The sequence below is a fragment of the Bombina bombina genome, chromosome 7 (genome assembly GCF_027579735.1).
Source record: "Bombina bombina isolate aBomBom1 chromosome 7, aBomBom1.pri, whole genome shotgun sequence".
In the NCBI taxonomy this organism is placed as follows: domain Eukaryota; kingdom Metazoa; phylum Chordata; class Amphibia; order Anura; family Bombinatoridae; genus Bombina; species Bombina bombina.
Genome location: NC_069505.1, coordinates 457,833,006 through 457,846,393, shown reverse-complemented (window position 1 = coordinate 457,846,393; position 13,388 = coordinate 457,833,006). Strand labels below are relative to the sequence as shown.

General features: G+C 39.6%; 1 protein-coding gene across 1 annotated transcript; it reads left to right on the top strand.

Annotated features, from left to right (window-relative positions):
* Window positions 1–290: 290 nt before the first annotated feature.
* Window positions 291–13,004, top strand: LOC128636437 (gastrula zinc finger protein XlCGF57.1-like). Its single transcript, XM_053689451.1, has 2 exons — window positions 291–870; window positions 10,461–13,004. Exons 1-2 carry the CDS (start codon window positions 291–293, stop codon window positions 11,771–11,773), a joined length of 1,893 nt encoding a protein of 630 aa, XP_053545426.1. The 3' UTR covers window positions 11,774–13,004.
* Window positions 13,005–13,388: the final 384 nt, after the last annotated feature.

Below are 13,388 nucleotides of genomic sequence, written 5' to 3'. Positions count from 1 at the left end.
CCGACACTGAAGCTGAATGGCCGCACATTACAATAGCTCCGGCTATATTATATACAGAGACAAGTTTGGCGATCGTTCTAACACTTGTGACCAGCTACTTTCTAGGCTCCAGGGATCTGGCCACTTTACTTTTAAGCGATAAGGACTTTGCTGATGGAATTTCAAGTTCTTAGGACTTATTTGGCTGATCTGATACCTTGGGAGTTGCCATTTTGCCCCTCCACGTGGTGCTCAGTGTGGGGAGTGAATCCGACTTATTGGAACTGTATTACCTCTAATAACGTCAACCCATGAGTAACAGTAACATGGAATTGGCATCCTTTATCATACAGGAAATAAGTAACCTTCTAGATGCTTGTCGAGTTACAGTGGAACTCACACTTCAGAGGACCCTCCAACCTGCCGAAGTAAGGCCCGCAGATCATGGCGCTCACACACCTACCTCTGCAACTGTCTCCAAAGGTGGTGATGTTCTGGGACCCTGGTACCCACTAACTGCTCTTAGAGATACCTGGATCGATTTTGGCACAGTACCCACGACGGCAGCAAGCCGACTGGATAGACCGGACATTGAATCCGGACCACACACAGTGGGAAGCCTCACTGCCCAGGGTGCTAGGTATGGAGCATTGGATCAGGCCGGCTACACCGCTCCAGGGGACAACCCGACGGCTTGGAAGTCGGAGGCTCAGGGACACCTGCAGTTGGGGATAGAGCTGCTCCGATGCTTGGTGACATTCCGCAAATTCCAGACACTTACCTCTTTTGTCGGATCGGCCATTACACATGCAGACGAGTCTTCATCTGAACATGCCATACAGAGGGATCCTAAAATGGTTTCAATCGACCTCTATGTTTCACAAAAAGCTGGTATAGGTTAAAATACTGTGGACTGGGGAGAGGTTGTACATGCTGTGATTGGAGTTATCTGAACTAGATATGTATGGACTAGATCCTATTGCTGGTATTTGGTTTTTGTTTATTTTCATTCAAGGCCCTTAGCAGTGTATTAAAATGGCCCATAATTTACATTATAGGAGATCACTTGCTAGTCTGATTTACCTATTATTTGTAAATGTGTTACACCACCTTGCTCAAGTTCTGTTGTTTAGATATCTACCACTTAGTTTAACTGTGTTTATCCTTTCTGATAGAATAAATTTCATATGTTTAACTTGGCACAATTTTTAGTTTAAAGATACCTATGCCCTTACTCGAGGTTTATGTGTTTCTACACTCTTCATAGAGACTCTAAAACCCAAACTTGTTATTATAGAAGTACTTGGACTGCAGCTACACTGTTCCATTTTATATATATATTTGTCAGCCCCTTACCCTTTCTATACTGGTCAAACTTTTATACTGTTTACTAGGGAACTGCACATTTCACCTTTGACCTGGGGGTATAGGGCCCATGCCCCTGAGTCAGTACTATAATGCACCCAATGATAAATGAGATCTTAATTGTTATATTAATAGTAATCTTCCCAGAAAAATATAAGCTTGAAACTTAGGTTTTGCTTTAGCTGCAAGATATTTGCTAGTAGATTCAAATGTTTAATGTCACTCAGCATATGATAGTTGTTATTAGAATTTATAGCTCATATTTTAACTAATTGTGGATTAATACTATACCTAGCTAAATGAATACACTATATGATGGATGTTATGTGATTGATACTTGAGGGTTGTTGATGTCTCTCTTGATGCATAGTTTAGCTGTATCTAAACTCATTTATAGTGATTATTTATCCTTTCATTGTACCTATAGGTTGTATTATTATCTTATGCAGAGGAGGGTGGGCTGTCTACGGCCGGGAGAGCCTACCTATGTTCACTTGTATATTTCAACCTTCTAGCTTTGAAATTTCTCTCAATATCTATAATAATTGTAATTTCAGCATTATGTTGCCTTAACCTAACGTGGTTTTCTATATAATAGTTGTATTTAATATGGCCAGTTCTAGAGCTGTCCCCTCCCCTGCTCATACAGCTTACTGGCTAAGCTTAGGGGCACAGACCCCATATGTTACCCCTAATTCTGTTCAGACGTGTTTACTAATAGTATGATACTGATATACCCCCCCCCCTTTACCCTTTAAATTGAGGTGTTGTCTCTATAGGCTATAAAGTTGATTACATATGGCCATGTGATATGACTACTAACCTGTACACAAAGTGTTATATGTATGTTTTGCAACAAATTTTATGTATATTGTTCAAATGTCACAGATTGTCTGTATGCCCTATTTTAAACCTCAATAAAAAATATTAAAAAAAAAATAAAAAAAAATCCAAACTCTTAAACACCCCTTTCAAAGGAAAGACCCTCTTCGGGCCTGAATTGAAAGAGATTATTTCAGAAATCACTGGGGGAAAAGGCCATGCTCTCCCTCAGGACAAGTCCTTCAAGATAAAGAACAAACAAAATAATTTTCGTTCCTTTCGGAATTTCAAGAGCGGTCTTGCTTCATCCTCCCCTGCTGCAAAGCAAGAGGGTAACGCTTCCCAACCCAGGCCAGCCTGGAAACCTTACCAGGGCTTGGAACAAGGGTAATCAGGCCAAGAAGCCTGCAGCTGCCTCTAAGACAGCATGAAGGGGTAGCCCCACATCCGGGACCGGATCTAGTAGGGGGCAGACTCTCTCTCTTCGCTCAGGCCTGGGCAAGAGATGTACGCGATCCCTGGTCCTTAGAGATTGTATCCCAGGGATATCTTCTAGAATTCAAGGACTCCCCTCCAAGGGGAAGGTTCCACATTTCTCGTCTGTCTTCAGACCAGACAAAGAAAGAGGCGTTCTTACGCTGTGTAGAAGACCTACATACAATGGGAGTGATCCACCCAGTTCCAATTGCGGAACAAGGGCTGGGTTTTTACTCAAACCTGTTTGTGGTTCCCAAGAAAGAAGGAACTTTCAGACCAATCCTGGATCTCAAAATTCTAAACAAATTCCTCAGAGTCCCATCATTCAAGATGGAGACCATTTGGACAATCTTACCAATGATCCAGGAGGGTCAATATATGACCACCGTGGATTTAAAGGATGCGTATCTGCACATTCCTATCCACAAAGATCATCACCAGTTTCTCAGGTTCGCCTTTCTGGACAAGCATTACCAGTTTGTGGCTCTTCCTTTCGGGTTGGCCACTGCTCCCAGAATTTTCACAAAGGTGCTAGGGTCCCTTCTGGCGGTTCTAAGACCGCGGGGCATAGCAGTGGCGCCTTATCTAGACGACATCTTAATTCAGGCGTCGACTTTCCAAAGAGCCAAGTCTCACACGGAAATTGTATTGGCTTTTCTGAAGTCTCACGGGTGGAAGGTGAACATCAAAAAGAGTTCTCTCTCCCCCCTCACAAGAGTTTCCTTCCTAGGAAGAAATGAAAATATTTCTGACAGAGGTCAGAAAGTTAAAACTCTTATCCACTTGCCGAGCCCTTCATTCCATTCCTCGGCCATCTGTAACTCAGTGCATGGAGACAATCGGATTAATGGTAGCGGCAATGGACATAGTCCCTTTTGCCCGGATACACCTCAGACCACTGCAACTATGCATGCTCAAACAGTGGAATGGGGATTATGCAGATTTGTCTCCTCAAATACAGCTGGACCAGGGGACCAGAGATTCTCTTCTCTGGTGGTTGTCTCAGGATCACCTGTCTCAGGGAATGTGTTTCCGCAGACCAGAGTGGATCATCGTAACGACCGACGCCAGTCTGTTGGGCTGGGGTGCAGTCTGGGACTCCCTGAAGGCTCAGGGCTTATGGTCTCGGGAAGAAGCTCTTCTCCCGATCAACATTCTGGACCTGAGGGCGATATTCAACCCGCTTCAGGCATGGCCTCAGCTAGCCGTGGCCAAATTCATCAGATTTCAGTCGGACAACATCACGACTGTAGCTTACGTCAATCATCAAGGGGGAACAAGGAGTTCCCTAGCAATGACGGAAGTAACCAAAATAATCAGGTGGGTGGAGGATCACTCCTGCCATCTCTCAGCAATTCACATCCCAGGAGTAGACAACTGGGAGGCGGATTTTCTAAGTCAGACTTTTCATCTGAGGGAGTGGGAACTCCACCCGGAGGTATTTGCCCAGCTGACTCAGCTATGGGGCACTCCAGAATTGGATCTGATGGCATCCCGTCAGAACACCAAACTTCCTCTTTATGGGTCCAGGTCCCGGGATCCTCAGGCGGTGCTGATAGATGCTCTAGCAGCGCCTTGGTCCTTCAATCTGGCCTATGTTTTTCCACCGTTTCCTCTCCTCCCTCGTCTGGTTTCCAGAATCAAGCAGGAGAGGGTTTCGGTGATCCTGATAGCGCCTGCGTGGCCACGCAGGACCTGGTATGCAGACCTAGTGGACATGTCATCTGTCCCACCATGGACACTACCAATGAGGCAGGACCTTCTAAAACAAGGTCCTTTCAAGCATCCAAATCTAATTTCTCTGCTTCTGACTGCTTGGAGATTGAACGCCTAATTCTATCAAAGCGTGGTTTCTCTGAGTCAGTTATTGATACCCTGATTCAGGCTAGAAAGCCTGTCACCAGGAAAATCTACCATAAGATTTGGCGAAAATATATTTTTTGGTGTGAATCCAAGGGTTACTCATGGAGTAAGCTTAGGATTCCCAAGATATTGTCCTTTCTCCAAGAAGGATTGGAGAAGGGATTATCCGCTAGTTCCTTAAAAGGACAGATATCTGCTTTGTCTATTCTTTTACACAAACGTCTGGCAGAGGTACCAGACGTTCAAGCGTTTAGTCAGGCTTTAGTCAGAATCAAGCCTGTTTATAGACCTGTGGCTCCGCCATGGAGTCTGAATTTAGTTCTTTCAGTTCTGCAAGGGGTTCCGTTTGAACCTCTACATTCCATAGATATTAAGCTTTTATCTTGGAAAGTTTTTTGTTTTTGGTAGCTATCTTTTCTGCTCGAAGAGTTTCAGAGTTATCTGCTTTACAGTGTGATTCACCTTACCTGGTTTTCCATGCAGATAAGGTAGTTTTGCGTACCAAACCTGGTTTTCTTCCTAAGGTTGTATCTAATAAGAATATTAACCAGGAAATTGTTGTTCCTTCTCTGTGTCCTAATCCTTCTTCGATGTGGTTCGTGCTTTAAAGTTCTTTTTACAAGCAACTAAGGATTTCAGACAAACACCTTCATTGTTTCTTATCTATTCTGGTTAGAGGAGAGGTCAGAAGGCGACTGCTACCTCTCTTTCCTTTTGACTGAAAAGCATCATCCGTTTGGCCTATGAGACTGCTGGCCAGCAGCCTCCCGAAACAATTTCTGCTCATTCTACCAGAGCAGTGGCTTCCACATGGGCTTTTAAAAATGAGGCTTCTGTTGAACAGATTTGTAAGGCAGCTACTTGGTCTTCGCTGCATACTTTTTCCAAATTTTACAAATTCGATACTTTTGCTTCTTCGGAGGCTATTTTTGGGAGAAAGGTTTTACAAGCAGTGGGTCTTTCCGTTTAAGGTACCTGTCTTGTTCCCTCCCTTCATCCGTGTCCTAAAGCTTTGATATTGGTATCCCACAAGTAAAGGATGAATCCGTGGACTCGATACATCTTACAAGAGAAAACTGAATTTTTGCTTACCTGATAAATTGCTTTCTCTTGTGATGTATCGAGTCCACGGCCCGCCCTGGCTATTAAGTCAGGTAGCTTTTTTGTTTAAACTACAGTCACCACTGCACCCTATGGTTTCTCCTTTTTCTTCCTAACCTTCGGTCGAATGACTGGGGGGTGGAGCTGGAGGGGGAGCTATATGGACAGCTCTGCTGTGTGCTCTCTTTGCCACTTCCTGTTGGGAAGGAGAATATCCCACAAGTAAAGGATGAATCCGTGGACTCGATACATCACAAGAGAAAGCAATTTATCAGGTAAGCATAAATTCCGTTTTCTTCATTCTCTTGGTATCTTTATTTGAATGTAAGCTTAGAAGCTGGCCGATTTTTGGTTCAGCACCTGGGTAGTGCTTGCTGATTGGTGGCTACATTTAGACACCAACCAGAAAATGCTACCCAGGGCCTGAACCAAAATGGGCCCACTCCTATGCTTACATTCTTGGTTTTTAAAATAAAGATACCAAGAGAACAAAGAAAAAATTATACTAGGAGTAAATTAGAAAGTTGCATAAAATTGCTGCTCTATCTGAATCATGAAAGTTTAATTTTGACTAGACTATCCCTTTAAAGATGTACAAGTGGTTGTATTATTTAGTTTTAGTGCTTTTTAAAGATTTCCTTTTCGATGCATTAAAGAGACATATTTTGTATTTTAAAATGAGATTATAAAAAAGGAAAATAATTTACCTGTGTGAAACATACAGCCTTGCTTCATTTCATGCTAGAACCCAGAGCCAATACCGCAGTAATTCCAGGGAGTTGGCTTTTTTTGGGGGAGTGAGCTTTTTGGAGGGCAGTGGAACTCTCACAAGGCATTGGTGAATTTGGAGTCTTGAAATGAAGCAATGCTGAAGCTTTCAGACAGGTGAGTTTTGTCTTAAATATTTTTAAATAAACTTTAAAGGGACAGTTCACCCAAAAATGTTCTCCCCTGCTGGAATGTATTAAATTGTTTACAAGTAGCTCATTTACCCCTATTTTAGCATTTGAAATAGCTGATGTAGCCTGTGGGATCCCCACTTATAGTAAAAGTTTGTATACTAGAGTTTAGGCTATTGAATAGCCTAAGTAAACCCAGCCAATAGAAGAAATTACACTCCCAGTGGGGTGCAGGATAGTTAAGTAATACAATTATTATTTTCCATTGTTCTCTCTATGTATTGAGCTTTAGTTTACAGACAAATATAAGATAAGGAAGCAAGTGTGTGTACATACAGTGATAACATAATGAGATCTGATATTACCTGAAGCGCAACCGATTGTAATAGGCTGTGGTTTAAAAGCACAAAACCAGCTAGTTCATATACACAAAGAAACCTGAAAATGCAATTTCTCATACATTGTATACTCTGCAGCTGGTATAACTAGTCATTGAAAATGCATTTATTTAAAAACAATTTTACATTGTACTGTCCCTTTAATGCCACTGAATTATTCATCATAATCTTAGAAAATGTATATTCAAGTGCACTAAAATGCTTATATGGCCTAGAGATCCAACAGAATAGCACAAACAGTAGTTCCATTTTTGTGACTGAAGTCATTTTATAAATTAAATTTTATGTTGACAATCATTTTAAAAAGCACTATTTAAAAAAAACAAAAAACTAATTGAAATACAAAAAGCTTAAAGGGACACTGAACCCAAATTAATTATTTTGTGATTCATATAGAGCATGAAATTTTAAGCAACTTTCTAATTTACTCTTATTATCAAATTTTCTTCATTCTCTTGGTATCTTTATTTGAAATGCAAGAATGTAAGTTTAGATGCCAGCCCATTTTTGGTGACCAACCTGGGTTGTTCTTGCTGATTGGTGGATAAATTCATCCACCAATAAAAAAGTGCTGTCCATAGTTCTGAACCAAACAAAAGCTGAGATGCCTTCTTTTTCAAATAAAGATAACAAGAGAACGAAGAAAATGTAATAGGAGTAAATTAGAAAGTTGCTTAAAATTGCATGCTCTATCTAAATTATTAAAGAAAAAATTGGGTTCAGTGTCCCTTTAATAGAAATATTAATTCCAGAAATAGTTCTTTGTTTATGTTCACTACATAGTTAATTTTAAATATTATAGGTTACTTTTTTACATGAAATGATAATCTGATGTGTAGAAAACTTTCATTACAAGTTAAGGACGTGGTATAATGCAGCATTCTAAAAAATATAAAGCTGAATGATTTGTGCACATAATAGCTATAAATAGTAGTTTTGGATCTGAAATAATTACATTACGAACATTGCTATGAAAAGAATTTTAAAAATGAATTAAAAGTTACAATTAAAAATTTACAACATTGATTTCTATTTATTTTAGTGATTGACAAATACGGAATGCAGAGGCATCCTTAGAAATAGTCCCTAATGCCCAGTAAACTACCCTTAAGCCTTCACTATGACTACGGCTCATTACCCGAAACGCGTCAGTGGGTCAGCAAGGCTTTAGCCACTCTCCACCGACCTTTGTTGCTGTTAAAGTTTTATTTTACTCGACTATTTGAAAAAAAGTTTATTTTTTTAATCCCTTAGAGGTGCTCCTTCTCTTTGCTTTTTGAAAATGTACCTTTAAGCCTTAGCACGGAGACTGGGAAAAGCTCTAGGGGTCATAGCTACACATTCAGAATAAGTAAAACAAAGAAGAGCGCCTCATGGTGCAGACTTTCTGATGGACAATTTTTAAGAAACTATGTAGGACGGTACACACAATTGTGGAGCACTATATATAAGTGCTGATATTGCAGGCTGGGCCTCTCAGTCTCCAGCTGACTGTCTCTCAGGGATATCAGTGCCAAATCAGATGTTTGTTATGAGACATAAAGCACAGAGAAAAGCCAATAGTGCAGCACAATTTTGATGCCAAAGGTATATTGTGAAATAAGTGCATATATTACTCACATTTGGTAGCGCACTAGAAAATAGTGCTGAATATTGCAGGCTGGAGGGCACCAGCTGACTGTAATACTTTGGTCTCCTGGGAGGAACAATGATGAGTTCAGGAATCCAAAGCCAGCTCCAGGAAAGGAATAAAGTTAGAACAAGGCAGATACTACTAAAACAATAAAAAAAAAAAACAATGCAACGCGTTTCTCGGCTATAAGTGGCTGCTTGATTAGGCATACAATAACAATGGTGTGTGTCCCCTTATATACACGTCATAGGATTCGTTTCCATGGTTACATCTATATACAATAAAAACACAAACATAAAAAAATCAGGCACTCTTTCTTTATCATTTATTAGTCACTCACATATTTTTTGTGTTTAGCAATTTCAAACATGATTTATTCAAAACCATAATTACACAGAAATCTACTATATCAACTAACTACTCTTATTTTCCTATTTACAGTTATTTCAAAAACGATCTATAAAGAATCACAATTATACATAGATCTTTTATAATCCTTGACCCAGTTATGTCTTAACATTTAGATCATATGATTTCTGTGTCCAATTGGATTTCTAGAAAAACAGAATGAATAAATAGAATCCAGTTATGTTTTCTTTAACATCAAGATCATGTGATTTTAACATCCAATTGGACACTTATAAAAAAAAAAATTGATCACATGACCCTCCAAGAACCAATTAGATGCCCTCAAAAAACAGTAGACTTCTAGCTAAGCTCTTTCATGTAGAAATGAAGAATGTATATTTAAGATATAGGAATATATTTCAAACCCAGAAAACGATGAGTTCAGGAAACATATTACAGCACATTTCTGAGAATTTTAAATTGAAGTTTCATCTTTTTTTAAGTTTGTGTTTTTATTGTATATAGCTGTAACCATGGAAACTAATCCTATGATGTGTTTATAAGGCGACACACACTATTGTTATTTTATGCCTGATGAAGCAGCCACTTATAGCTGAGAAACGCGTTGCATTGTTTTTTTATTGTTTTAGTTGCACCTGCCTTGAACTACTTTATTCCTTTCCTGGAGCTGGCTTTGGATTCCTGAACTCATCATTATTCCTCCCGGGAGACCAAAGTATTATAATCAGCTGGTGACCTCCAGCCTGCAATATTCAGCACTATTTTCTAGTGCGTTACCACATGTGAGCAATATATCCACTTATTTCAACATATATCTTTAGCATCAAAATTGTGCTGCACTATTGGCTTTTCTCTCTGTGCTTTGTGTCTCATAACAAACATCTGATTTGCCACTGAGATCCCTGAGAGACAGTCAGCTGGAGACTGAGAGGGCTAGCCTGCGATATCTTATATATAGTGCTCCACAATTGTGAGTACCAGACTACATAGTTTCTTAAAAATTGTCCATCAGAAAGTCTTTTGTTTTACTTATAGAACCACCCTCCAAGCCCAATCCTTTGGAAGAAGAGTCGACTTGTGAATCCAGCAAATACACCTCAAAGTTTTACAAGGACTTTAACATTGTTCTTTTGAAATATTATACTGTGTGTGTATATATGTGTGTGTATATATATATATATATATATATATATATATATTATTACTAGTATTATTATTATTTTTTCTTTATTCATTATTTATAATCTTTATTATTCACAAATTTTATTAAAAAATTATTTTTTATTTTTCATTACCCTATTTTTTGATACTGAGACTTTTTATATATATATATACACACACACGTGTGTGTGTACACATACATCATAGAAACAGATTGTATCATAGTGAATTATAATATATATCATACATAGCGCCCTCTTTTTTTAAACTTTTCCTTCTTCCTGAGAGAAAGTTTAAAATTCTGTTTTGTACACATTCAGAAGAGTTAAAATATTTTCAAAAGAAAATAATTATGCCATTAATAAATATTACTCTCAAATTTCTTATTAACAGGTGAATTTACAAACTGCAGTAATCCTAGTCATGGTCAGACTGCAAGTGCTTCTTCCAGTCATTTCCAAAATCAAAGAAGTGTAGGACATTTATGTTCTAATTGTGGGAAACGTTTCACAGAGATATCATTTCTTTTTGAACATCAGAAAATTCATGCAGGAGAGAAAGCATTTTCATGTTCTGTCTGTGGGAAATGTTTTACTCGCAAATCACATCTTACTACGCATCAGAAAATTCATACAGGAGAAAAAGCATTTTCATGTCTTGACTGTGGGAAATGTTTTACTATGAAATCACATTTTACTACTCATCAGAAAATTCATACAGGACAGAAATCATTTTTATGTTCTGACTGTGGGAAACGTTTTACTTGGAAATCGCAACTAATCGCACATCAGAAAATTCATACAGGAGAAAAAGCATTTTCATGTTCTGAATGTGGGAAATGTTTTACTGTGAAATCAGATCTTATTAGACATCAGAAAATTCATACAGGAGAAAAAGCATTTTCATGTTCTGACTGTGGGAAATGTTTTACTCGGAAATCAGCTATTGCTGTTCATCAGATAGTTCATACAGGAGTGAAAGCATTTTCATGTTCAGACTGTGGAAAATATTTTACTATGAAATCAAGTCTTACCAAGCACCAGATAATTCATACAGGAGAAAAAGCATTTTCATGTTCAGACTGTGGGAAATGTTTTACTTGTAAATCACATCTCACTCGGCATCAGATAATTCATACAGGAGAGAAACCATTTTCATGTTCTGAATGTGGGAAATGTTTTACTCTGAAATCACATCTTACTACTCATCAGATGATTCATACTCTGAAATTAGATCTAACTATGCATTACAAAATTCAAACAGGAGAGAAACAATTTTCATGTTCTGAATGTGGGAAATGTTTTCCTTGGAAATCACATCTTATTACGCATCAGATAATTCATACAGGAGAGAAACCATTTTCATGTTCTGACTGTGGGAAATGTTTTACTCATAAATGGCATCTTATCATGCATCAGAAAATTCATACAGGAGAAAAAGCATTTTCATGTTCTGACTGTGGGAAATGTTTTACTTGTAAATCATATCTCACTCGGCATCAGATAATTCATACAGGAGAGAAACCATTTTTATGTTCTGAATGTGGGAAATGTTTTGCTCGGAAATCAAATCTTATCAAGCACCAGATAATTCATACAAGAGAGAAAGCATTTTCATGTTCTGACTGTGAAAAATGTTTTACTCAGAAATCACATCTTACTATGCATCAGAAAACTCATACAGGAGAGAAAGCCCAAAAGGTGTGACCAGGCCCTGGAGTTCCACCACTGCTGGAGAAGCCCACTTCCCAGGATGGGAGGAGAGTCCATGACAGGAGCGGGGGGTGCTTAATATAGGAGCAAAAGTGATACAGGAGGCAGTGTGACAGCAGTTGCTACATATGTGTGGTTGTGGGAGGGGCTCAGGATGGGAGTGGGAGGGGCTTAAGATGAGAGCAGAAGCAGCTGTGACACAGGAGGCAGTGTGACAGAAGCTCCTTGATGTTTGTGTGCTGAGGGTGATTCAGGATTAAGGTACACTGAACATAAAAATGATCACATCTCAATAAAATCATCTTACTTCAGTACTGTATTTAATTTACCAGTACCTACCACTAGTGAGAGGATTAACATCTTCAGAGCTTGATTCCTTGTAAGGCTACAATAACACCTTTGAGAATACTGGTAAATCTCTATAGCACACTGGGGGGCAGGATAAGAGTGGGAGGGACCAAGGATGGGAACTGCTGCGAGTTATAAGCTGTGACAAAGGAGGCAGCATGAGAGCTAACAGGACCTGCCTTATATGTGTGTGCTGAGGGTGAGAAGGGTGTCAGGATTGGGGATGTATGATAAGTGGTGAGAAGGGGTTGTGTGAGGAGGGTTGAGGGGAGCCTTGTGTAAGGTAGGTAGTTAATAGGTTGCATAGTGAGCACTGTGAGGGAAGGATTCTGAATGGGTTAAGAGGAGGCAGCCTGTTAGGGTTATGAGAGGGCTGTGTGTGAGGGGGAGGGTAAGGAGACTGTTATCTGTCAGGGAGGGAGGCTAAGAAATTAAGGAGGGGTCTGTGTGTGAGGGAGATAGGAGGGTTGAGAGGGAGAGGATGAGAGGTGCTGTGTGTGAGAATAAAATTAGAACTGTGTGGAGGAGGAAGCTGAGAGTGTTAGAAGAGACTGTTTGTTTGAGAGGGGGTGAGGGAGAGGGGGCTGAAAGTATGAGAAGGAGCTGAGTGAGGGAGAGGTAGGCTGAGAGAATAAGGAGGTAGCTGTGTGTAAAGGAAGGGGGCTTAGAGGGTGAGAAGGAGGCTGAGAAGATAAGGGAAAGCTATTTGTGCCAGAGGAAAGGAGGTGTGTGTGTGAGGGAGCATGGAGCTGATATGGTAAGGAGGGGGCTGTGTGAAGAAGTGTGCTCAGTGGGTGAGGTTGAGGCTGTTTGAAGGGGATTTAAAAGAGTGAGGAAGGGGATGTGTATATTTTCTTTACAAATTATATTTTCTTTAAAATGGCACCAAACTTTAAGGGTGCGGCTTATAATTGAGTGCAGCCTATACTCTGGACAATACAATGTGTATATATGTGTATGTATATATATATATATGTTACGGGTAAAGTCAGAAATCCGGGTAATCCTAGCATTACCCGGTTAAACCTGAAATTACCCAAGCGGCTGTGGCTAAAACCCGATTTATTGTAATTCCCCCATCTACACAATATTTTTTGCCTCTGTCTGGGGGGTTCGAGGAAGGCGCCCCGCCAATCCTCTGGCATCCACCCCAATTGAACGTTAGGGAGTGAGGTTTACAAACCCCCCTAGAGAGAGGCAAAAAAAACACAGTGAAGATGTGTGAATTACAGTGCATTGTATATATGTGCTTTACCCACAG